Raw genomic sequence first — 23,356 nt, 5'->3', positions numbered from 1 at the left:
TGAACATAAATGGCACCATCTATCTGTCTGGCACTACCATGCACACAGAGTAAGACAGCTTATTCCTGCAAACAGAGAAGTCACCAGTATGTAATCTATTGGGAGTGAATTAAGACACTAGGGACATATTGGGATACCAGACCTGAGGACCTCCTGAACACTCTAGAGGCAGGAGAGCCAATCTGGGACGCTACGTGGGTGGGTTATGAGCAGCTCCTCTCCTCATAATACACTTGGTAGTCTAGTCTAGCTCCGTTACCTAGATGTACTAACCCCTACACCCCTCTTTGTACAATGCACCCACGCACACTTTTTAGGAACTCAGCTACTCCTTTTCTTGACCCCTTAGTGGAAAACCACAATAATCGTGACGACTGAGTGTCTTCCTTCGTGTGGTCTGCTGCTCCCTGCGGGCTCGTTTGATCTTTTCTACCGTTTTACGTAAAATTCCCTTGCAACTTTGCAATCAGGGCTGGCTTTTACTTCAGTACTGAACAAAACACTGAGAACCTGGGGACAGCCAGTGCAGACATCACCCTGGACTACTGGTCCACACACCAGAGAAAAATGGCCAGCCAGCAGGATTTACAGCCTTTTATAGAGGCAGCCAGCCCACGGTGCCTAGGCGAGAATTGGAGTGGGTGAACAAAAACCCTGATCTCGGCCTATTACTCTTCTGGGGCTCAAAGTGGCCCAAATCAACTTCAAGCCCAAAAGACCTCACCTGGACAGTAGGAAGAGGCAGACACTTTTTGCTACAGTGGTCCCCATACCTAGCATCTAATTACCAAATATAGGCAGAGGACTCCCAACTGTCGCTGGGGCTCAGCTGAATATCTGATAATGATGTAGCCTGAACTGCCACCTGCACTTGCTTAGCTGTCCTGTCCCTTCAGGTAGACCTGGCCTACCCTTGCCCTGTACCTTTGCCCTCAGACCTGTAGCACTCCCAGCCACAGCCACCTCTCCAGCCTCTCTTGCACCAATAAAGAAAGGAAAGACATCTCAAAGAATAGCTTTTTATTCATATTACAACGAACTTCACATATGGCATGTATTTGACTACACTTCAAAGCTGGAGGGAATAAAATACATCTAGCTGTACAAATTATACACAGTAATAAACCAGTGTGTAAGAGAAACAGAAAAAAAAAGTGAAACAAATCCCTGTCACCTGATGTCACCTGAAAAGCACTTGTCTAGTTCTAGGGCCCAGGAAGAGCACTGAGACACTGCTCCCATATTCTGCGCTCTTCCCCTCTGGCCCTGTCTCACTGCTTTGCTCAGTAGTGATGATGTCACCCCTTGCTGCCTAGCTGGCAACGCTGGTTTGCTCTGCTCTCTTTGGGCTCTCTTTGGGCTTGGAGTAGTCCCAGGGCCGCCTGTTCTCTGTGAATCCGTACAGCTTCCTGAGGGCCACGCGCGCAGCTTCTTCCTCTGCAACGAGTACAGTTTCCCCAGGTCCCTCTGCAATCAGCTTTCTGTCACTAGGAAGAAAACAGACAGGGATCTGAACGCCGGGAAGACAGCACATGAGACAGTTATGCCTTCCATCCCATCCCATCCAAATACAACAACCTACGAGGCCCAGTTTCTCCAAGGCAAAGCATAAGGTGGCACAAGGATCAGAAGTTCACAAGGATTAGAGCTGGGTAGTGTGGCACACTCCTTTGATGCCAGCATTTGGGAGGCAGATACAGGCAGATCTCTGAGTTTGAAACAGTTAGGTCTACATGGCAAGTCCCTCAGATTAGAAAATCTTCACACAAAGATTGGAAAAATATTTGCACAAAATTTAATCTACTTATCCAAGATACTCAATGTCCACATCTACTGCTTTAATTGATTTCTTTCTCTCTCTCTCTCTCTTTCTCTCTCTCTCTCCCTGTCTCTCTGTCTCTCCCTCCCTCTCTGTCTCTCTGTCTCTCCCTCCCTCTCTGTCTCTCTGTCTCAGGAAAGCATTCCACCACTGAGCTACACCTCTACCCCACTTTAATCTTAAAACCTGAAATCCATTTCAGACAGGTTTATCTCTAACAAAACTACAAGGCTCTAAATGTGCTGACACTTTGGTAGACAGCAAAGCTCCTGTCTTCCACTCTGAGGCTCGGTTGAAGCTGCTGCCAAGAACAGATGTATTTTTTTTATATATATAGAAAATATAAGGTGAGCTTATATCCCATAAAACTCTATAGCAAACAGCTGTCCAAAAGTGACTTAGCAGGAGCTGGAGAGAAGGCTCACTGCTCAGAGCACTGGCTGTGCTTGTAAGGAACCCAGGTCGGATTTCCCGGATGAACCTAACAGCTAATAAACATCTGTAACTCTAGTTCCAGAACCGACACCTTCTTCTGGCCTCCACATGTATGTGATGCAGACATACATGCAGGCCAACACTCACACACATAAAATTTTCAAAAGTTACTACTAGCAAAACACAGATAACTTGTCTTCTATTAACAGCAGAAAGAGAAAACCAAAAAACCCACCACCATCACCAATAACAAAAACCAGATAATGACCCTATCCACCCTGCCCCACTAGGGTCTCACGGTGTAGTTCTGGGAGGCCTCTCTATAGACAGTCTGGCCTCAAACTCACAGAGATCTGCTTGCCTCCACCTCCTGAACACTAGCCTAAGATTAAAGACATGTACCTCCCCCCGCCCCCCACCCAGCTCAGAGATACAATTTTAATACTGTTAGAAGTAACACTTAAAAACTGGAAGTCTATCTTCTAGGCTTCCAATCAAAGTTAAAAAGTGAACAATGAATTTTTACTAACCAGTATAAGCCAACAAAATATAAAGGCAGAGCAGTTGTGCTTCCAGACTGCCTGGTGAGTCGAGACTCAGGAGCTGAGATGTTTCTCTTCTTCAGCTCCTCTACGAGTAGTCCCATGGGATTTACGACGGTCCACATCTCAAAGAGCTCTTTCCCCGTCATTTGTGTAATTAAAAAGTCCTGTGCATAAAATAACATTTAAATTAGAACAAAGAATATTATGGCCAGAATTCAAAATCCATTTTTACCATAAGAACTGATAGGCAATGAATGGCAAATGTACATATTAAGCACATACAGCCTGAAAATCCAAAATGCTCGGAATCTGAAACTTTTCGCACTAAAGTGTTGCTTGCAAACGTTGAGATTATAGAGTATGTTCGGTTTCTGGCTTTGGAATTCCAGCTTGAGCTTCTCCCTCATGGGCTCACACGTGCAAGGACAGCACACTCTACCAGAGTTATACCTGGATGTCCTCATAGGCTGTTGTTGTTTGTACTTTTAATAAAAATCATAGAACTTTAAATGTTTCAATTTCAAACCTAAAGAAAATGATGTCAAGCAACATAACCTATGAAAATTATTCAGAAGACTGACTCCTGCCTCAGAATTCAATACTCAAATCATTGATATTCAAAGTAGAAGCATGTGTCTGTCTACTTACTAAGGACATACCCACAAGGACACACCTTCCCTCCATGGCAGACTGCATCTTTTTAAAGCCTGAGCTAGGGCTGGAGAGATGGCTCGGCAGTTTAAGAGCACTGACTGCTCTTCTGAAGGTCCTGAGTTCAAATCCCAGCAACTACATGGTGGCTCACGCCCTCTACTGCTGTGTCTGAAGACAGCTACAGTATACTTAGAAATAATAAATAAATCTTTAGCCCGGCCTGAGCAAGGCCGACTGGAGCGAGCAGAGGTTCTGAATTCAAATTCCCAGCAACCAACGTGATGGCCCACAACCATCAGTACAGCTACAGGGTACTCATGTACGTTAAATAAATAAGTAAATAAATAAATCTTTAAGCTCTGAGCTAAAATAAACATTTTTTTCCTTAAAAATTAATCAAACCAAAACAAAAAATTTTAAAAAGCTAAGAATAACGTAAACCTCCAGCACTCACAACCCAGCATTTATTATTTGCTTTCCAGGGTATTGGCAAAAGAAAACTGAAATAACCACCACAAAGTTAACATAAAAATAGTTTGGGTTTTTCTAAGTTTTGGGGGTAGGAACAGTCAGTTGTACCAAGATCTAGCAAAGGAATGCATGAGAAAAAGAAACGTCCCCCTCTGCCCACATGAAGACTGTCTGAACAAGTGCATCTAACCATTACCCACCCTGATGAACAGTGCAGCCCTTTCAGGGCCACTGCTCTGCAGCAGGGCTCCAATGACCGCGAAGAAAGTCTGACGTAAGACAGGCAGGGGGACAGGAAATTCTGCACTGAGGGTCAACTGCTCCACAGCCAAGTTCCTGGCCACGTGACAGACAACTGCCTCACCAGTGAGAAAGCTAACTAGACTCTCAGTGCCTTCGGCGGGCAAGTCTGGGAATTCGTCTTCGAGAAACTGTGTGAGGCACCGATGTGAAAAAGACAGCCCTTGTTCGAACAGTTCCTGATTGTCCTTAAGATTCAGAAGAGCAGCTTCTTTCTCTATGCCAAGGCTCTGACGTTTCGCCTCTTCGCTTTTGATGTAGCAGCTATTGATAAATGCAGTTTTGAGAAGGTCCAACGAAAAGGTTTCTTGTAAGCGAGATCCAAAGGCTTGTACCTCCGCATGGTAATCCCAGTTTGGCTTCTCTGAGCTGAGGAGGCAGACAGTAAGAGAGTAAGGAGGAGGGCATGGTACCACGTAAGGTGTGCTCTAACTTTACTACATAACGGAATGAAATGAAGTTTGTTTCTTTTATTGTCGGATTCTAACAGTCTAAATACAAAAGGTAATACAGATAACCACTGGCAGTCCGTCATTACTGTCTATATATAAGATGTGGGGGTTTCCCTTTGGCTTAACTGCCATATTAAACAGATTGTTCACATCACATTAGGCTGCTCTGCTAGTATTTAAGTTCTCTCTTTCTGCTCTAACAGTGACATTATGCTTTCTACCTGAGTATGAACAAATTATAACTATATAGATTCAGGCCACAAACTGAAAGTAATTATGTTTAGTTTATATATATTTATTTAAAGCTCAGAAATGTCCACTTGAATTTCCAGTTACATAAGTTAATATCAGTCTTATGAGTGTGTCAAAATTTCATAACCACAGGCGAGGGTTGAGGCTGTTCTAATTCAGTGGTAGTGGTAATTGACACAATGGCCTGGTGTGTGCAGGTACACTGTACAGACACACAATTCCAAGAATTAAATGCCTTTTCCTAGAGAAAATTAAATGTCTTTTCCTAGAGAAAAATAATGCCACAATAAAATCCTTTAAAGTTAAAAGAGAGAAGAAAAATAGATCTAAGTTTAAAATCATAAATCTAAATTTGTTTTCTATAGTTTTTTCCAATTTTAACTCATTAATCTTAAAATACCCACCTGTCTATTGGGCAAGGGAATGTAAATTAAGACATGATTCTGAGTCTTGCTTATTAAACCACAATAATTGTGCAATAGAAGGTGTATTCTCACTGGTGTTAGTGTAAAGGGGATTAATATTCTCCTGGAGGGCAATATTAAAATAGTAATCAAAGTCTCAGCTCAGGAATAACTAGCTAACTAGAGACAGTTCCTGCTTCTTTGGTGTTCTAACAATCTAACGGAAGTCAAATGCCAAAGAAACTGTAAGAATGAAGTTGATCTTCGTGTACTTTTGCCCACTAAGACAGAGTATACAGAAAGTGCATGATGCAGGATCGTATATAAGCATGATGCACTTTAGAAAAATCTGTGGGGTTTTTGTTGAGGTTGTTGTTGTTGTTGGCTGTTTTGATTTGTCCGACAACCCCCCCCCCCGCCCCCAGGCAAGAAGATTAATTAGATAAAAAACCTAAACTTTTATCCTCACTCCAGGCAGTGGACATGAAATTCTGTTACACACAGAATTAAATGTTTCTACCCTGGTACGCAATATGGTAGAATTGATGACCCTATTCCTCTTTAAAATACCCAATTGGCCTGAGATTAGGAAGTGACAAAATTGGGTCAATCCCAATCCCAAGCAGTTACCCTCTGGTCGACCCCATTTGCTTATATTCAGCTAGTGAGATTCTGCAGGGGACAGCCCAGCCCCTGTCGCCCAGTTCCTCTGCCCCATGCTGCCTGCAGGAACGTGCCCACCGCAGTTGCCTGCAGCCTGGTGTCCTCGCCGCCACCTTAGCCTCTCCACCCTCCCGAGACGCCTACCGTCGCACTGGCGGCGGCGGGCAGCGTAGCAGGCGCCATCGCTCCAGCTCTTTCTGGAAGCGGAAGGCGGCACGGAATCCCTTCTTCACTCCCCGAACCGGAGGAGCCAGCGTGGGGACGGCCGGAGCCAATAGGCGGCGAGGGCCCTGCTGCAGCAACCGGAATACAGCAGAAGCCATGGCAAGAACAAGGCAATAGGAGGCGGAAGGAAGACAGCCGGAGCGGTGTAGCCCGAACGCGGTTCCCCGGAAACTGGTGCAGCAGCAGAGAGAGGCCTGAACGCTGGAGGACACCGAAGAGGGAGCATGGCTAGTGTACTGCGCGTGCGCAAGTGCTTCTTTCTGCCCATTCTGTAAGTATGGGTGCAGAAATTGTTGAGAAACAGTTGCTTGACCCTATCAGTCTCGCTTGTGTTTATTTCTCATTAAAGCAGAACAAAAACTAGTTTTTAAAGTTCTAAATAAAACACTTAAATTTTCACAAGAAAAACATTTCTTGTTTACATTCAGTCTTAAAAGTTGCAGACCATCATTCCAGCCACTACTGAGGAAATGTTTTCAAAGTTTAAGGCTTCACCCAACCGTTTCCAAAAAGTCTCGCTTACAAAAGCACGTTCAGAAGTGTGTTTAACTTAACCAAAATTAAAGTTTGTATTTTAAAACAACTACTTTCCTCCCACCCTACCCCCCTCCCACAGGGGAAGACTCGGGACCAGGAGGGGTACATAAAAATATTAACAGTGAAATTACAAGTTTTTTTTTTAAAAATCTGTATCAACGTTTGAAGCTTTCCTAACAAAATATGAGTAAAAGACCTGAAGTCAGAAATGGAAGTGTCTCTGCTTCTTTTCCCATAGTTTTTATGGTGAACATCTTTTCCTTGAGAGGCACCTGTATGGTTCTTATACAAGGGAAACAATTCCCCTGCACTCACCCAGTTAGACTCCAGGGTCTTTGTGCCTGCTTTCACAAACAGCTTGTTCATTTTTTTTCTCTTTTTTTATTATTATTATGTATTTTCTTCAATTACATTTACAATGCTATCCCAAAAGTCCCCCCACTCCCTCCCCCCCCCCACTCCCCTACCCACCCATTCCCATTTTTTGGCCCTGGCGTTCCCCTGTACTGGGGCATATAACGTTTGCCTGACCAATGGGCCTCGCTTTCCAGTGATGGCCGACTAGGTCATCTTTTGATGCATATGCAGCTAGAGTCAAGAGCTCTGGGGTACTGGTTAGTTCATAATGTTGTTCCTCTGATAGGGTTGCAGATCTCTTTAGCTCCTTGGATACTTTCTCTAGCTCCTCCATTGGAGGCCCTGTGATCCATCCAATAGCTGACTGTGAGCATCCACTTCTGTGTTTGCTAGGCCCCGGCCTAGTCTCACAAGGGACAGCTATATCAGGGTCCTTTCAGTAAACGCTTGCTAGTGTATGCAATGGTGTCATCGTTTGGAGGCTAATTATGGGATGGATCCCTGGATATGGCAGTCTCTAGATGGTCCATCCTTTTGTCTCAGCTCCAAACTTTGTCTCTGTAACTCCTTCCATGGGTGATTGTTTCCAATTCTAAGAAGGCGCAAAGTGTCCACACTTTGGTCTTCGTTCTTCTTCAGTTTCATGTGTTTTACCAACTTCTTATGCTCGTTTTCTGCTTCTGTAACTCTGCCTATTTGCCTGTCAAATCCTCCATTTGGAAACCCCCTACTCTTGGACGACAAAAAAACCTTATCTTCCCTAGATCTAATGAGGATCTCTTGAACCCCACCTGTATTGAGAGACAGCCAATGTACACAAACTTTAGAGGTTTGTTTTAATCAATTGCTTTCTTTAATTAATTTGGCCATCATGATTTGAGCTAGGGGTCTTTTTCCTCACATCTGTGGGATTAACAGTAATCTCAAGCTTAATAAAGTTAGTGAAAGAGATCCACACACATTGGGAGTTCCCCTTCATACCTCAGATTAGGAACAAACCACACCCAAACACCTGCTTTCACAGAGAGATCCTTTATTAAGTGGGGGAGGAAAGTTAAGGTGGCTGCTTTCTCACTCTGGCAGAAAAACAGTAGAGAAAGAGGGGGGTCATGTTAGGATGGATGATACATTTTGATTGGGTATTTTAATTAGATGAGCCAAAGGGGGCTAATGATTGCTGGCCTTCAATACTTACATAGCTGGACTCTGGCAGTCAGCCTTAGGAGGAGGAAGTGACCAAGTAAAGGAATAGACCTTGGTGGCTAGCTTTAGGAATGTAGTCTAATGGTTTTTAGCAAGGCAGAGGGAATGGAAAAGAAGGACAAGGCCTACCAGAGCCAGGCTGCCAGAGTCCCTTCAGTTAAAGTGATGTCTCTATGTGCTGAGGCTCTCAGAAACAACAACTATAAGAATAACCTGTAATGTCTCAAGTAGTTTCTCCCACTTTTGACCCACATGAAGCTCAGAATTAACATCTGCATTCAGCTTGCTGTCATTCCACTGATGTAATCACTTAAAACTAGTATACTCTTGGTTGTCAACTTGACTACATATGGTATTAACTAAAACTCAAATGACCAGACACATTTTCGAGGGTTTTTTTTTTTTTCTTAATTAAATTACTTGAAATGAGAATTTTCGCTGCTAACCCAGAGTTTTGAGGTGGGGAGATATACTGTTACTCTGTGCCTCACTTTCCGCTGGCAGCCTATATAAAGGACATGGAGGAAGGAAGCTTGCTTTTCTTGTCTGCATGCTCTGGCTAGTGCTGGCAAGTCAATCTTTTCACTAGCATTAGAGCCCACTTCTCTGGGATTTCAGCATATACTGAAGACCAGCTGAGACATCCAGCCTTGTGGACTGAACACCTTTGGATTCTTGGACCTTCTGTTTGTAGGCAGCAATTGTTGGATTAGCTGGACCACAGCCTAATGGTCCACAAGGCCATTCTAATAAACCCCCCTTCTCTATTATTGAGAGATTCATTCTAAGTTTTGTTAAGTTTTTTTGTTTTGTTTTTGTTTTTCTTGGGAGTTTAGCTCATGATAAGGTACAACAATTACTTTTGAACCCATGGTAAGGCAGTAACTCAACATGGCAGAATGTATAATGGTACAAAGCTTGTTCATTTCATGCCTAAGACATAAGAGAGAGTTCATGAAGAGAAAAGATCAGAGGCCCCAAAATCTCCTTCAAAGGCCCATCCCCAGTAATTGACAATCTCCCACTAGGCCTCAACTAATGAAGGTCCCACTATTTTTTTAGTAGTGCAATGGACTACTGAACAAATTTTTATTACATATGCTTTAGGGGGATATTACAAATCTCAACATAGAAAACTTGCATTTTTAAAATTGTGTTTCAATTAACATAGTAAGAAGACAAATACTTGGGCCCATGATCCAGTTCCAAAAACTTGAAGAGACAATAATTTTTGTTGTATTTTTTCTATTAAGAACTTCACTAAGAACAATGATATGTTGTTCCTAATTTTTAAAAGATTTATTTATTTATGTACTTAGTGTATTTGGGCGTTTGTATGCACATTTGCACACCAGAACAGGGCATCGGTTCCCAGGAGACTACAGTTATAGATGTTTCTGAGTCATCATGTGTGTGCTGGGAATTGAACTCAGGACCTCTGGAATAGCAGCCAGTGCTCTTAAATGTGGAACCATCCCAATTTGATCAAAGCTTTATAAGGGTCAACATTCTGATTTCTAGTTGGTCACTATCAGGTGAACAGTGGGCAGAGTCAGATTGAGGAAGAAGAGAGAGTGAGGTATTGAGAGTTTGCTTTAACCATTGATGAATACTTTACTCTTTGAAGCCGTTATATCGGGGACCTTGCTTACTCAATCCTTCAGTGATGGCGTGAGCAATTGGTACACAGTGCACAAAAAGATAAAAAATAGCAAAGGTGATGATATCTGTAGTAGGCTTGCCTGCACACTAGCAATTGTAACCATGTGAAGTCGGTCCATCTCTTGTATTAGCTAAGAAATCAGATCCAAAATGTTCTTTAAATTCTCTCCTGAAAAAAAAACTGCAGATAGATATAATTGCCATAAAATAAAATGACTAGAGTTAAAACTGGTTAAAAGCCAGAATAACTAAGTCTTGATAAGGAATTAAATCTATTCTACTGAAGTCATATTTGTAAAGTCTAGTTTTAGGAAAGTTGACTCTAGATACAATAGCCAAAGTGGAAAACCAGTAAAGCTCACTAGTGGCTCCCAATGATCTGGAACTCCATCTCTAGGGGATCCAATGCCCTCTTCTGGCCTCTACAGGCACAGATGTAGTACACAATACATATAAAATGATAAAATAAATACATCTTTAGAAATCTATAAATGTCAATAGAAATCTGATGTCAGCATCATTATACTGCCAAAGTCTTGATGCGGTAGTAGTTATGGAGACCTTCTACATGAAGTAGCTGTGTTGAGGGAACCCTTATAGAAATGGGGTGACCAGTGCCAGGCAATACCTTGACTAAAACCTCAGGAGCAGATTCTCTGCTCTTACATCCTAGGCTTTTGAAGGCTATATTTTAAGTCACCAAGTTTTAGAGTAATTTTTTACTTGGGGTCATATCAACTGGGTGAAATGGCAACATAAATATTCCATGGGTAAGCATCAGCTGGCTATACCCCATGTCGAGTGCCAGCTGCAGTATACATGTCAGGTCCAGCTGTGGTTCTGAATCCGCAGCTTCTTCCCCACTCAGGGTGTTCAGATGTGGCTGCACACTGGCCTAGAAGGATAAAGTGGAATCTGGAACAGGTGGGGGCTGCAAGATCCCTATCCAGTTGGGAGTGAATACCTAAGTGCTGGGAGCAGAGGACACAAGGGGACAGGGGACTCAACTGGGGGATGGAGTTTTTCCTAGGATCTTAGTGTTACAGCTCTTTTAGACAAAGGCCTTCTCCAATGGCCTTCAACAAAACTGCTCTCTTAGACAATCTTAGCTTTTGTGCAAACCTTTATTCGGAGTGGGCTTGTATTCATACACTTTATTTGGGGTGAACCAGAGCTATCTATGACCCTTGGAGGGCGAGAAGTATTTTTCTTCTGAACAAGTTTCATTGGCTAGAGTTTAAAGTACTGGGACTATCTCCTTTGCATAGAGAGGCATTCCAGGAACCCCTGCCGGGCAGGTTCTTATGGGGACTAGGGGAGGATGTTGAATTTGTAAATCTGCCAAGGTCTACTGGACCTTCCCCAGTGGGTAGTCTCTTTATAGTAAGGGAATTTGTTGATGACTTACAGTCTGTAGTCCAACTCCCCAACAATGGTCAGCAGCAGTGTGAATGAAAGTCCAAGAATCTAGCAGTTTCTCAGCCCCACAAAAAAAGCAGGCAAAGAAGAGGAAATCTTCCTTCTTCCAATGTCCTTATGTAGGTCTTCAGCAGAAGGTGTGGCCCAGATTAAAGGTGTGTACCATTCGCCTGGATCTGGGACTTGCTTTGTCCCAGATGACCTTGAACTCAGAGACCTCCTTGCCTCCTGGGATACATAGCCACTATGCCTCAAGATCTCCATGCCAAGATCCAGATCAGAAGCTTGTATCTCCCAGCCCCAAGATCAGGGTCACAGGTGAGCCCTCTGATTCTGGATTGTAGTTCATTTCAGATATAGTCAAGTTGACAACCAAGAATAGCCACTACACCCAGGTAGAGTGGGTGGGGGATGAAACTCCCAAACAAGGTCAAAGAAGAGGAAGCCATGTTGGTAAAGGGAGTCCATCATTTGTGCTGAGCTCAGAGGAGCTATCTGGTCCTGGTAGATTTCAACCTTAATTAGCATGGTTTCCTCACAATTCTGTATTTCAGAAATATATTGAAAGGTGCGTTCTAGATGGATACGGATTTGCTAAATGTGGAGGAAAGGAGAAAATAAACAAATATTCTATAGTTTGTACAAAGTCACAAGAACTTTTAAGACTTGGCAGAGCTGAAAGGAGGGTTCCCTAGAGTAAACTAATAGTGGACATTCAACAGTTGAGAGGGCAAGCAAATTTATTATGTTCATAGAAGCAAATCACAAAGCATAATTTCTCACTAGCTCAGCATGATTCAGACTGCAAGTACCCTCCCACTGGGAATACACACAACTTTAGGGACCTGTAGGTGTGGTATAGGGGGATTCCCTGGACTTAGAGAAACATAATGGCACTGGGTAAAGTTTCTTGAGTAGGAAATGAAGACAATAGAGCAAGTGGCTCTGTTTGGAATAATGAGTGGTGCCTTTGAAGACGAGACATGCCTGTGCAGGTGTGTTATCAGACTTCAGCCTTTCCCCAGAGATAGGCATTTAGTGAAAGGCCAAAGGTAATTATTTATTTCATTGGGGGTTCAGGCTTTAGGCAGACAAGGAAGTATCAGAGCAGTTTCTCCCACCACATATTGCTGTCCTCTCTTGTTTTCTTGGTAGGGTAGAGTGTAGTTTGAGATGACAGTCCTTGGATTATTAGTAAATTTCCCTCCACCTGGGGAAATGAGTCCTGCCTTTCAAGCCCCCATAGTTGCAGATTCTAAATCCTATTATTAGGAGCATTCAGGGAACAAATTTTTAAAATATAGAAATAGGGGATGTTGGTTACAGTGTCTCCATCTCCACTTTCTTTTTTTTTTTTTTGATTTATTTATTTATTAATATGTAAGTACACTGTAGCTGACTTCAGACACTCCAGAAAAGGGCGTCAGATCTCATTACGGATGGTTGTGGGCCACCATATGGTTGCTGGGATTTGAACTCATGACCTTTTGGAAGAGCAGTCAGTGCTCTTACCTGTTGAGTCATCTCACCAGCCCCCATCTCCACTTTCTTAATACTTCTTTAAATGGAGCAGGAGTTGCACTTGAGTAGGAGGAGTGACCATGATTGGAACAGAAATACTAACAATAAACCAAACCAAGTGGGTGGGGAGATAAAGGTGAAGATGGCAGACAGTGTTGGCTATAATCTCAAAGCTCCCTGCTCTATTTGTACCGCTTTCCATTCTGTGTAAATAAACATGTAGAAGTGATTTGAGCTTTAGGCCCAAAACAGGTTATGAACAGGCAAAATGGGTAGATGGAATCAAGTCTCCTTTCCTCTCTGGGGCAGACCATGATACTAGGCCTTTGGGTGAGGCTAAGACGAGTTAGCCCAGGGACAGGATGACATTAAGCTTCTTTTTTTCAGTTTATGCCACAGATTTAACATGCTTCGAACAGATAAAAATGTATTGGTGTATATAACAAATTCAGGGGGCTGGAGAGATGGCTCAGTGGTTAAGAGCACTGACTGCTGTTCCAGAGGTCCTGAGTCCAGTTCCCAGCAACCACATGGTGGCTCACAACCATAATGATATCTGATGCCCTCTTCTGGTGTGTCTGAAGATAGAGTACTCACACACATAAAATAAATACATTTAAAAAAATACAAATTCAGGGAGATGCTGATAATATTAAACATTTCCTCTTAGCTAACCAGATTACAGCCACTAAAATTATAAACAACCCCAGTGCTTTATGCAAAGGAGCTTTCCTTTAGATGCTCATCATTTATGTGAATTGTATTGTTTATACATACTTTAATATTTATTGTATTATAATTAAAACATATGCTGTCATAGTTCAGTGGCTTTAACATATGTCTTCATATGCTATTGGTAATTCACTAATATCACAGTCTTGGTTTTGTTTCGTCTTATTTTCATTTATTTACTGTGTGTGTGTGTGTGTGTGTGTGTGGTGTTGTTGTTGTTGTTGTTTTTTGAGACAGGGTCTTACTCTGTAATTCCAGTTGGTCTCAAAAGCTCATGGTTTCCTTCTACATCAGCTTCCCAGTGCTGTTAGTACTGGGTGAGCTAAAATTCTTATACTATCACAGTAATAAACAAGACCCATATCAGATGGCTTCATGGAGGAAGTTAATAAAAGGAACTAGTTTCCTTTAATTTTGTTTGGGGTTCAAAAGATGTTAGAAGAACCGAAATGTCTGTAGGCAATCAAGGGGAAACTAAAGGTCAACTACAATGGGGTTGGAAAGAGAGGGGAGAGAAATCATCACAGCACACCAGGAAGCCCAGAATCTTAGCCAAGACTGCCTTCCCAGAGCTAGGGCATAAGAGGGAGCTCTATTCAGTGGGAAGGAAAGACTCTGCTCCGTGAGCAGAGAAAGCAGGTGAAATATTTTCGTTTCCCCTTTCTTCCCATCTTCTAGTCTTCTGCAGCTGCTTGCCACTGTACAAACATACCAGGCAGCAAAGTCACAGAGTCTAGGAAGACTGCAGAACTACTCCTTCTATGGAGAAAGAGTGGACAGCAAACAGGAGAATAACTCTTAGGGAATTATAATCAAGAAGCAAAGATTCAAAGGTAAAATGCCAAGGCCAAAGGAACATGCTGACCTACTAGGCTAACCCACTTTTAATTCACCCAAATGAGCATGCTGACCTACTAGGCTAACACACTTTTAATTCATTCATATGTTAAATGTAGAAACCCTTTAAAACAAGCAGTCACTGATCATTGCACACCCATTTGTACCACTACCATTATAATAAAACTATCAAGACATTCCCCTCAAGAAATCTAGTGTAAGATGCAAAGATTTAGACTTAGAAAAGGTGATGATAAAATGGGTAATTCAAGGTGAAGTCCAAGTTTAGGAACCCGGGTTAACCATCATGGTTTCTGTTACATAATCTCTGCTTCCAACATCAGCAGTACAAGTTAATACTATTTTCACTGTAGAAATGCAATCTCTCAAAAGGCTATCTAGCCTGCCAAAGATGTCTCTGTCACTTAACAGCAGATCTGATTCTAAAGATTGGGCTCTTTTTGTCTCTGGGATAAAGTGACAGCCGAGAGTTCATGGCTGGCCATCAATGGTAGAACATTATTAAGAGGCTATGCTAACTCAACAGGGCAACTCAAAAATCAATTCCCCTTGTATATCCGGAGTCCATCAGTTTCAAGACACTGTTAATTATCGCCTGCTGCCACAACTTAAACCCAATTTTTTCAAGTCTTGCCTCTACATTTCCAGAGGCTTCCAGCCAACTTACTTCACTAATCTACATCATTTGCCACAGCTGATCGTTCACTTCTAAAACAAAATTATCTTCCTCCATGGGTTCCAAAAACAAAACCACACTTTGCCTAGTTTTCTCCTAATTCACTGAGCCTGCTCCTCTGTCCTCTTTCTGGGACCCCTATTTCTTGATCACCTCTAAATGATGATGTATACAACAGTCTTCTTTAGTTACACCAATGGTTCTCAGATCTTCCTAATGTTACAACCCTTTCATACACTTCCTTATGTTTTGGTGAACCCCAACCAAAAAATGATTTTGTTGCTACATCATAACTGTAATTTTTTTACTGTTATGTATTGTAATGTAAATGTCTCAGAAGTAGGATATATTTTATATGACCCCTATGAAAGGGTTGTTTGACCCTCAAAAGGATGGGAAATCACAGGTTGACAACCATTTTATACGTATGTAAAATATAATTTTTTCTGGAATTAATTATATTCTCATAGCTGTAGGAATAAGATATATACTTCAAATTTCATGCGGATTTGAACACTGATTTCATGAAATATGGTATAAAGGGGAGGTAAAATTAAAACTTATTTTGTTTACATAAATTGCTTTCAAGGTGTAGTTAAAATGCTTTAAGTGCACATAAAGAGTATATCTGAGCAAATAGAAAATAATAAATCAGAAAGCTTTGAACCCATCATGGTTTGAGTCCAACCAAAGAATCATAAATGCGAAAGAATCATAAAAAAATGGTAAGACACAGCTCCTAAGTGGCCTTGTTTGATCTGTCCCTCTGGGAAGATTCTAGTTGTATAATTATGATCTTGTTGGCTCCTTCTGATTGGCTGAGCTTAAGTTTTGTTTTCCTGTGCTACAGGCATGAGTCACATACTACAAGAAGTGGGTCAAGTTAAGTTTCATGCTTACAAATCAAGAAGGGTTAAGGTCTCTGAAGAGGTTTAACTGGCTTTGTGACCTCCAATAGTCTTCAGGCCCAAGTAAACACTGGTCTCATGTACCCCAACAGAGTTCAGACTCACTATGTCGCTAAGGATCATTTTGAACTTCTAATCCTCTACACTGGGATTGCAAGTGTGTGTGCTACCATAGCCATTTTGTGAGGTTCTGGGCCTCATACACACTACTCACAAACTCTCCTACCTCAACTTCGTCCAATGAGCAGAATCTCTGAACACCTCCTTAGAGACTAACTGCCTTTCTTACTTATTTTGAACCACCACATCGTCCTCAGAACAGGAATAAACTCGGTTCCTCTTGTTTGTTGCCAACCACTGAGCACCTCTGGCCCTGCCGGTGTCTACAAGGTGCATGCCATCTGTATGCCTTGACCTTCTGAGGTGTCATCTGTAGGGCAGGAAATAGTGCCACTCCTCCATACCGTGTAAACAGCCTGCACTCGCCTACTTCTCGCCTTCGCCTGGAGACCCAGTAGACATCCTCAGACATTTTCCTGCTGAAAACTGAAGTTCATACCAGTTTCTTCCTCATCTTCTCATCTTGGAAAGTGGTAACACCAGTTTTCTAGTTACGTGGCCCTAGTTTTTAATCTTGCTTTCATAGTCTGAGTCTGTCCTATTTTGCTGCCTGTTGCTGTGATAAACAGCATGAACAAAACAACTTGCAGAAGAAAGGATTTATCTTTCACTTTCACATCACTGTCTGTCATTGAGGGAAATCATCAAAACAGGAAAGACCCCAGAGGCACAAACCGAAGCAGAGGCCATGGAGAAATGCTGCTTACTGGATTATCCCACCTGGCTAGCTCAGCTATATTTCTTGTACCATATAGGACCATGGCCAAGGGGTGGCACCATCCACATTGGGCTGGGTCCTCCTCCATCAATCATTATTCACACACATACACCCCAAAACCAGAGTTGTCTACAGACCAATCTGATAGAGACAATTCCTCAATTGCCATTCCCTCTTCTCAGATGACTCTGGCTTACATCAGGTTGACAAAATGCTAGCCATCACAGTGTCTAAGAGATCTCACTAGCTTCACCTTCTAGATATGTCTATCATCTGATGTCTAATCATCTTTGGACTCCTTAGAGGCTACCATCATTTCCCAGTTAACCTATTTCATTACCTTCCCGGGGGACAACCTTGCTACTCTTCTTTCTTTTAAATTTTTGAAGAAGCCGGGCTTGGTAGTGGAGGCCTCTAATCCATCTTTTGAGTCAGGAGGATCAGTAAGTTGAAGGCTTTCTTGCAGAATGGAGTTGGTTCCAGGACAACCTGGGCAATGAATGGAGCATCAGTCTCCAAACAGAAAGTAAAATGGAAGAAGCAGGGGGGGATAAGTGTGAGTGGGAGTGCACAGGACTGACATGTGTGAAGCCCTGGTTCCACATGTACACATGTTGTCCCTCAGTACAACATAAAACCAATCATCAATCAATTGCTCAAATTAGAAGTAGCTGTACATGATTGCACACACCTATAATTCCAGCACTAGGGAATCTGAGGCAGGAGGACTGTGAGTTCAAAACCATCTTGGCTATATAGCAAGATTTTATCAAACCCAAAATCTTTACAAGTTCTCTGGGCTGAGCATTATCTATTCTGTCTGTCTTATCTTTCTCACTCACACCCTGCCCTACCGTAGCATAACAGGTTGCTGTCTTCTTACCACAGATCTCTGCTCACCTCTGGGCAAAAACATATTCTATTTCCTTGTCTAGGAGAGCATTCTGCCCACTTTCCATAGGGCTTACTGTTAGGGTCCAAGAATTGCTGAAGGAAGACACCAGACTCAGATAGTATGCATAGGCAAAGAGTGTTTATTCTACATGCAAGGGTCAACCGTTCATCAAAATGGCAACCACTAGAGGGGCTTGTAAGCCCCTTTTTATGTAAGGCTAGGGGAAATTTCCAGAAGGATTAAGTAACCTCTAATATTATCAGTAGTGGCAAAGCAGTGACATTGGTACAATTCTGATTGGTTGCTAAGTTTGTTTCATTATAATTGGTGAGACCATGAAGAATTTTGGAAGCCAGCTCAGTTCCGGCCTTGTTATCTCCTCCAGCTAAGTGTCCTAGGAGGTGACTCAGATCCAGACTTATCCTCTGTAGGTCGGAGTCATCACTGACTAAAGATCCATTGTCAGTGGCTCCCTCTGAAGAGAACAGTATGTTACTGGGGGAATTGAAAATTTTTATTTCCAAGAGTATCAAGGTCCTTGACCTTTTCACATTACTTCTAACTGACTTAAACATCTTTGCAAGGAGGCCTGGTCACCTGCCTCAGATTGTATTCGCTCCAAGCAGAGACTGAGCTAGAAGTTGCCACCCAGGATATTAGAGCCTAATACCTGTGTAGGGAAGGGTGCTAGCAAGATTAGGCAGGAATAATTGTTAGTAGTAGAGGGCTGGTCAAGCCCCACTCAGGCCAAGCTCTGGAGACAGTGTTGAGTAGCAATGTGTCCTGAGGGTCAGTCGGATCTTTGTGTTTCTGTCTTGATTAGTTGTAAAATACAAGATGTCCTACAAAAGACATGGCTGGCACCTGGGGCCTATCAGCAGCTGAAGCAGAACCGGAAGCACCCAAAGGCTAGAGACTGTGGTCATATTTCTTCACTGAAGGTGGCTCTCTCTGGTCATCTATGCGTTCTCCACACCAGTAGCTCGAATTCTAACTCTGTCTGAGCTACCTCTCGTTCCTCTGTTTTCTTCACTACACCCGAAATTATCTAGTGTAGGATATGATCTAATTTATTTCACTTATTATTTGTTTTCTTCAGTGGAATGTCAGCCCTTTCTCTGTCCTGTCTGATTCTGTTATTACTGTAGCTAGAATTCTGTGTTCTGTGACACATGAACAAATGTCTAAGTACCCCAGATAGGGAATCAACAACACTCTAGAGATGCCACTAAAATCCAGTTTGGTGAACCAGTGAGTTTTATCAGGGTTACTTACAAGAGCATATAGGTAAGGGGTTATTTTCAGGAGCAGAAACGACCCAGAAGACAGTTATATCACCCCAGAGTTCACTTGAGCACAGGTGACAGCTCATGAAAGCTGGAAATCCGGAGCACAATGCACAGCCTGCAAACAGCTTCACAGGTTGGAGAGTGTCATCCTTAGGCAGTTGCCATGTGCTCTTCTAGGACACACAGCCAGCCTCTGCTTCTTCTAGGCACGGCCTTGCCTGATCTCGATTTCTTCCAGGCAGCCAAATAAGTCTGGGCTCCTCCCACGCAGCTGGAAGCTCAGCTTATCTGTCAGTCTCTCAGTCATTTTTATACTTCTACATGCTTAGGGAGGGGCCTAGACTATCCGGTCAGTTTCAGGAACTTCCTCAAGCTATTTTGAGTTGTTCACTTTCGGAGCACCAGAAGCTTCCCCGAGGCAGCAAAGTTTCACCTTCTCTTCGAACACCCTGTGAGCACCCTCTGTCTTACTGAGCTTCCCTCTCAGATGAACTCTTTTAACCTCAGAGAAAACTGCTACCCAACACTCAGAACCTTGTACTTTCTAAGTAAGAATTTTCCCGCTGGATTAGTTACCTTTTTCACTGCTGTGAAGCAAACTACCAGACTAAAGGCAACTGAAGGAAGGAAGGAAGGAAGGGGTTATTTTAGTTCAGGGTTTGTGGGTCAAGAACCCGTGGTTTGTGTGTACTGCAGTTTGGGTAATAGTAGTAACAGCGTGTGTGGGATGAAGGGCTGAAAAGGGAGCTGTGTGAAATTCTGACTGGGTTTCTCGATTATGGCCCTTAAAACATACTATCAGTGTCGTCCAGCCAAAACCCATCAGGAATTCACCTGCAGTTGGACAAGTGAGGTTGGCTGTGTGTTAGCAGAGGGTGCCTCGTGGAGAGGGAGCCATTTGGCATCTGGGTAACACAGCAACTGAAGGATAAGGGTTGGTGCTGGGTGATTTGGAGAAGGTTTAAGGAAAAAGAGCTTTTCTTCGGACAGGAAGTTGGCAGGAAATGGTGGTGTTGAGGGGCGGGCTGAGGTAAATAAAAAATTGTATATTCTAACTGGAGGAGAAAGCTGTAACTGGGGGTGGGGGTGGGGAGATAGTCACAATCTCCTGAACAGAAAAGTGTCCCATTGTGGTAGTTTGCACAATGTTAACAATCATAGAGTAGAATTATGCACAGGCTATGAGCGTTTGGATGATGGTACCAGTCGCAGCTCCCAGGGGGAGCTGCTTGTGAGTTTTTTTTTTTTTTCCACCTTTTAACAAGCCTGAAATTGGGGTGTGTCTTTCAAACAATGGCTTCTTAGGGTGGATGCGGTGCGATACTGTTTGAGGGGCAGGTGCTTGTGTTCTGCTACTGCTCAGCTCAATCCGTTTCCGGGAGAATTATTTGGCTTTTTAACCTTCACCAAGATCCTGTTTTTTGTTGTTGTTTTTGTTTTTGTTTTTTTAGGGTTCCTTCCGGGGTCACAGAATTATAACTGTGCGGCTTCACCAAGTACTACGGGAATCTGCGGCAGTGCTCGCGAGCTTACGGCGGCGTGGAGCACACGCGGCTGGGTTGCCCTAAGCAACCGGCGCGTCCCCGCCCGGCGGTCAGCTGATGGGCCGCCCGCGGGGGAGGCCGCGGCTCGAACATGGCGGCGGAGATCCACTCCAGGCCTCAGAGCAGCCGCCCGGTGCTGCTGAGCAAGATAGAGGGCCACCAGGACGCCGTCACCGCCGCGCTGCTCATCCCCAAGGAGGACGGCGTGATCACCGCTAGCGAGGACAGGTAGAGTCTGGGAGCACGCGGGGGCCGGGGCGTGAGGTGGTGACGACCACGAGGCGTGGGGATCGTGGGGTCCGCGATTCTGCCTCCCTTCTTGTTGTCACCCCGGACGGAGCGGCCACCCTCTCTCCCACGTCCCCGTAGTCCACCGAGATCCTGGTGCCGTCAGGCGGATCTGTCTTACTCCCCTAGTCTGGGACCTATCCCCCTCCGCGCGCCTTTAGTCTTGGGAACCCCAACAGCCCCAGACCGTCCCACTGCGCCCTTTCAGTCCGGAATCAGGTTCTCCAGCGCCCCCTTTATCACGGGACCCCGACCCAGACCCACAGACTCTTCTGTCCCTGGACCCCGTCCTATAGCACCATAAACCACTGACCAACCCTCCAGATCCCCTCCAGTCTCGGGACCCTGTTCCACAATTCATCTCCAGTCTGGGACCCTGATCCACAGGGCTCATCCCACTCAGGACCCACCCATTCTGGGACCCTGGACCTCACACGACCTCTCTAGTCCAAAGTCTTTCTTCAAAGGTCTTTAGTTCCGGACCTTCGCCACACCCTTCTAACCTGGGACCTAGTCCCTCCATCTCCCCATCCTGACAGAACCCCTGTTCCCACCGCTGGCTTGCAGTCCAGGGTTCCCAGTGCACACCCCTGCGAGTCGGTACTCCAGTCCTAGCTTCTAGCTAGCCTCTTGCCCCCGTTGCCGTCCTGTCCCGTGGTGCTGCTCCAACCTTTGCCTCCTGTGTCTTCCTGGCTGGGGCTTACCTGGTGCTCCAGAGTTCCTGTGTTCTCCTGGGACCGTTCCAAGTCCCAGAGGACTAGTAGCTAATTACCTTGGGACCTGGTGCGGCTGTTTATTCCTTACATGGAACCCCACGGGCATTCACCTCTTCCTTCTAATTTGTTTGGGGGCTGAGGTTAGGTTGTATACTTTCCTGTGCTTCTCCTGGCTTCAGGGTCAGTTGTTTGTTTGTTTGTTTGAACCATAGCTGCTAGAACTATCTGAACTCTTACTGACCAAAGAGTTTTCGATTTTTGTACAAAAAGTGATTAGTTAGTTCTTTAAAAGTCCAGATGCACTTATTTTAAAAGGAAAATTTATTTACAAATAAGTAATTTTATTTACAAGTAATTTAGCCCCACAAGTAGGAAACAGAAGGTCATTTACCACAAGACTAAAACAAGCCGTTATCAATGTTCCTATGTAGTTCTGCCGGTGGTCACTTGCCACACTTCAGAAAAGATTCATTTGGTCCAGTGACTTCATTTTACTCAAGAGGGAACCGGAACCACGAAGTGTTACTAGTTTCTCTGCGTCGTCCAGGAGTACTGAGGAAACATGGAACCCAGGACTTGTCATTTGCCCTCTGACTCTCAAGGCAGTATAAAGTGATTGGAGAAATAGCCCATGTTTTAAAATTGTAGCAAGTTTGAAACCTTAAAGGGTTAAAAAGGAGGTTGAGGGAAACAGTTTACTTGTCTTAAGAAGTGATAGGCCCAAACTGGAAGGGCTTTGGCCAGCACATCTACCTTTCTCTCTAAGCTGGAGGCAGAGGCCAGCCTTTTGTGTGGGTGAAAAGGAGGGCTGCCCTGTATGGGAAAGGGAAACTTGAAGCCCCCAGCTCCGGGCTGGGCCTTTGTGTTTGGCTTTTGAAGGAGCTTAGTTGGGGCCTTGTTTTCAGGTAGTGAGCTTGTTTTGTTCCTCCGGTTTACCTGTAACTGAGCTGGAGGTGGTGTGGGACTGCTAGTATCCTTGTCTGGCTGTGTGAAACAGAAGTGGTCAGGGGAGAGTGGGAACCTGAGACTGGAGAGAAGGGAATGTAAGCCAGGCAAATAGCAGAATAGTGGTATTTGTGTGATGCAAACAGAATTTAGACAACAGCTTATTAGAGTCAGCCAGCTTTATTTGGTAAAATATTTGATTTGTGACTCATGCACGTTGGGTACATTGCCGAATATCTGAGATTTCCTGGGTAGGAACAGTGCTAATAAAGATTTTATGGAAAATGATTACTAAGCTGCTTCTTGACACAGATGTTCAGGGGAGTCTTGGACCAGCCCAGTTTTTACTCCTGCTCAACTATCCTGCAGGATCCCGTCAGATGATAGGGCCACCAAGGAGTTGCTACTGAAGGCTTTTGATGTGTATTTTGTAGGTACCACAATTCATGGAATTTAATTCAAGTGTGGGCTGTGAGTTTTGTTCTTGATGGTCTCTTTCTCTAAACTGTCCTATTTATCATACTTGTCATTCATTCATTCATTCATTCATTCAAGAACACCATTTCTATTGGGTGTGAGGTCCTGGGGATAAAAGAGGGATCAAAAGCCACAGTGCCTGTGCTCATATAACTTCTGATTTATTGCTCCTTATAGCCCTTGACCTAAGGAAGCCTGTATATATGCCTGAGGACTTAGAACACTGGTCTCCCTCATTCAGCCGAGGCTATGTCAGACATGCCCTCTCATT

General features: G+C 43.7%; 2 protein-coding genes across 8 annotated transcripts in view; one reads left to right on the top strand and one right to left on the bottom strand.

Annotated features, from left to right (window-relative positions):
* Positions 1-1,005: 1,005 nt before the first annotated feature.
* On the bottom strand, positions 1,006-6,433 carry Mrpl44 (mitochondrial ribosomal protein L44). Its single transcript, NM_001081210.1, has 4 exons — positions 6,140-6,433; positions 4,125-4,593; positions 2,785-2,963; positions 1,006-1,487 (listed from the first exon to the last, which is right to left on the bottom strand). Exons 1-4 carry the CDS (start codon positions 6,316-6,318, stop codon positions 1,313-1,315), a joined length of 1,002 nt encoding a protein of 333 aa, NP_001074679.1. The 5' UTR covers positions 6,319-6,433; the 3' UTR covers positions 1,006-1,312.
* Wdfy1 (WD repeat and FYVE domain containing 1) overlaps positions 6,308-23,356 on the top strand; it is a 73,882-nt gene continuing 56,833 nt past the window's right edge. For 2 of the 7 annotated variants that reach the window (XM_030242794.1, XM_030242801.1), the window contains exons 1-2: positions 19,808-20,145; positions 20,567-20,887. In XM_030242794.1, the coding sequence (XP_030098654.1) occupies positions 20,751-20,887 (137 nt within the window). In that variant the 5' untranslated portion in view covers positions 19,808-20,145; positions 20,567-20,750. Of the gene's footprint in view, positions 6,492-19,807; positions 20,146-20,408; positions 20,454-20,566; positions 20,888-23,356 lie in introns of those variants that run through there. The other 5 variants (NM_001111279.1, NM_027057.3, XM_017322386.2 and 2 more) reach the window with 4 other exon arrangements.

The sequence above is a fragment of the Mus musculus genome, chromosome 1 (genome assembly GCF_000001635.26).
Source record: "Mus musculus strain C57BL/6J chromosome 1, GRCm38.p6 C57BL/6J".
Classification (NCBI taxonomy): domain Eukaryota; kingdom Metazoa; phylum Chordata; class Mammalia; order Rodentia; family Muridae; genus Mus; species Mus musculus.
This window is presented reverse-complemented; position numbering and strand designations above follow the sequence as displayed.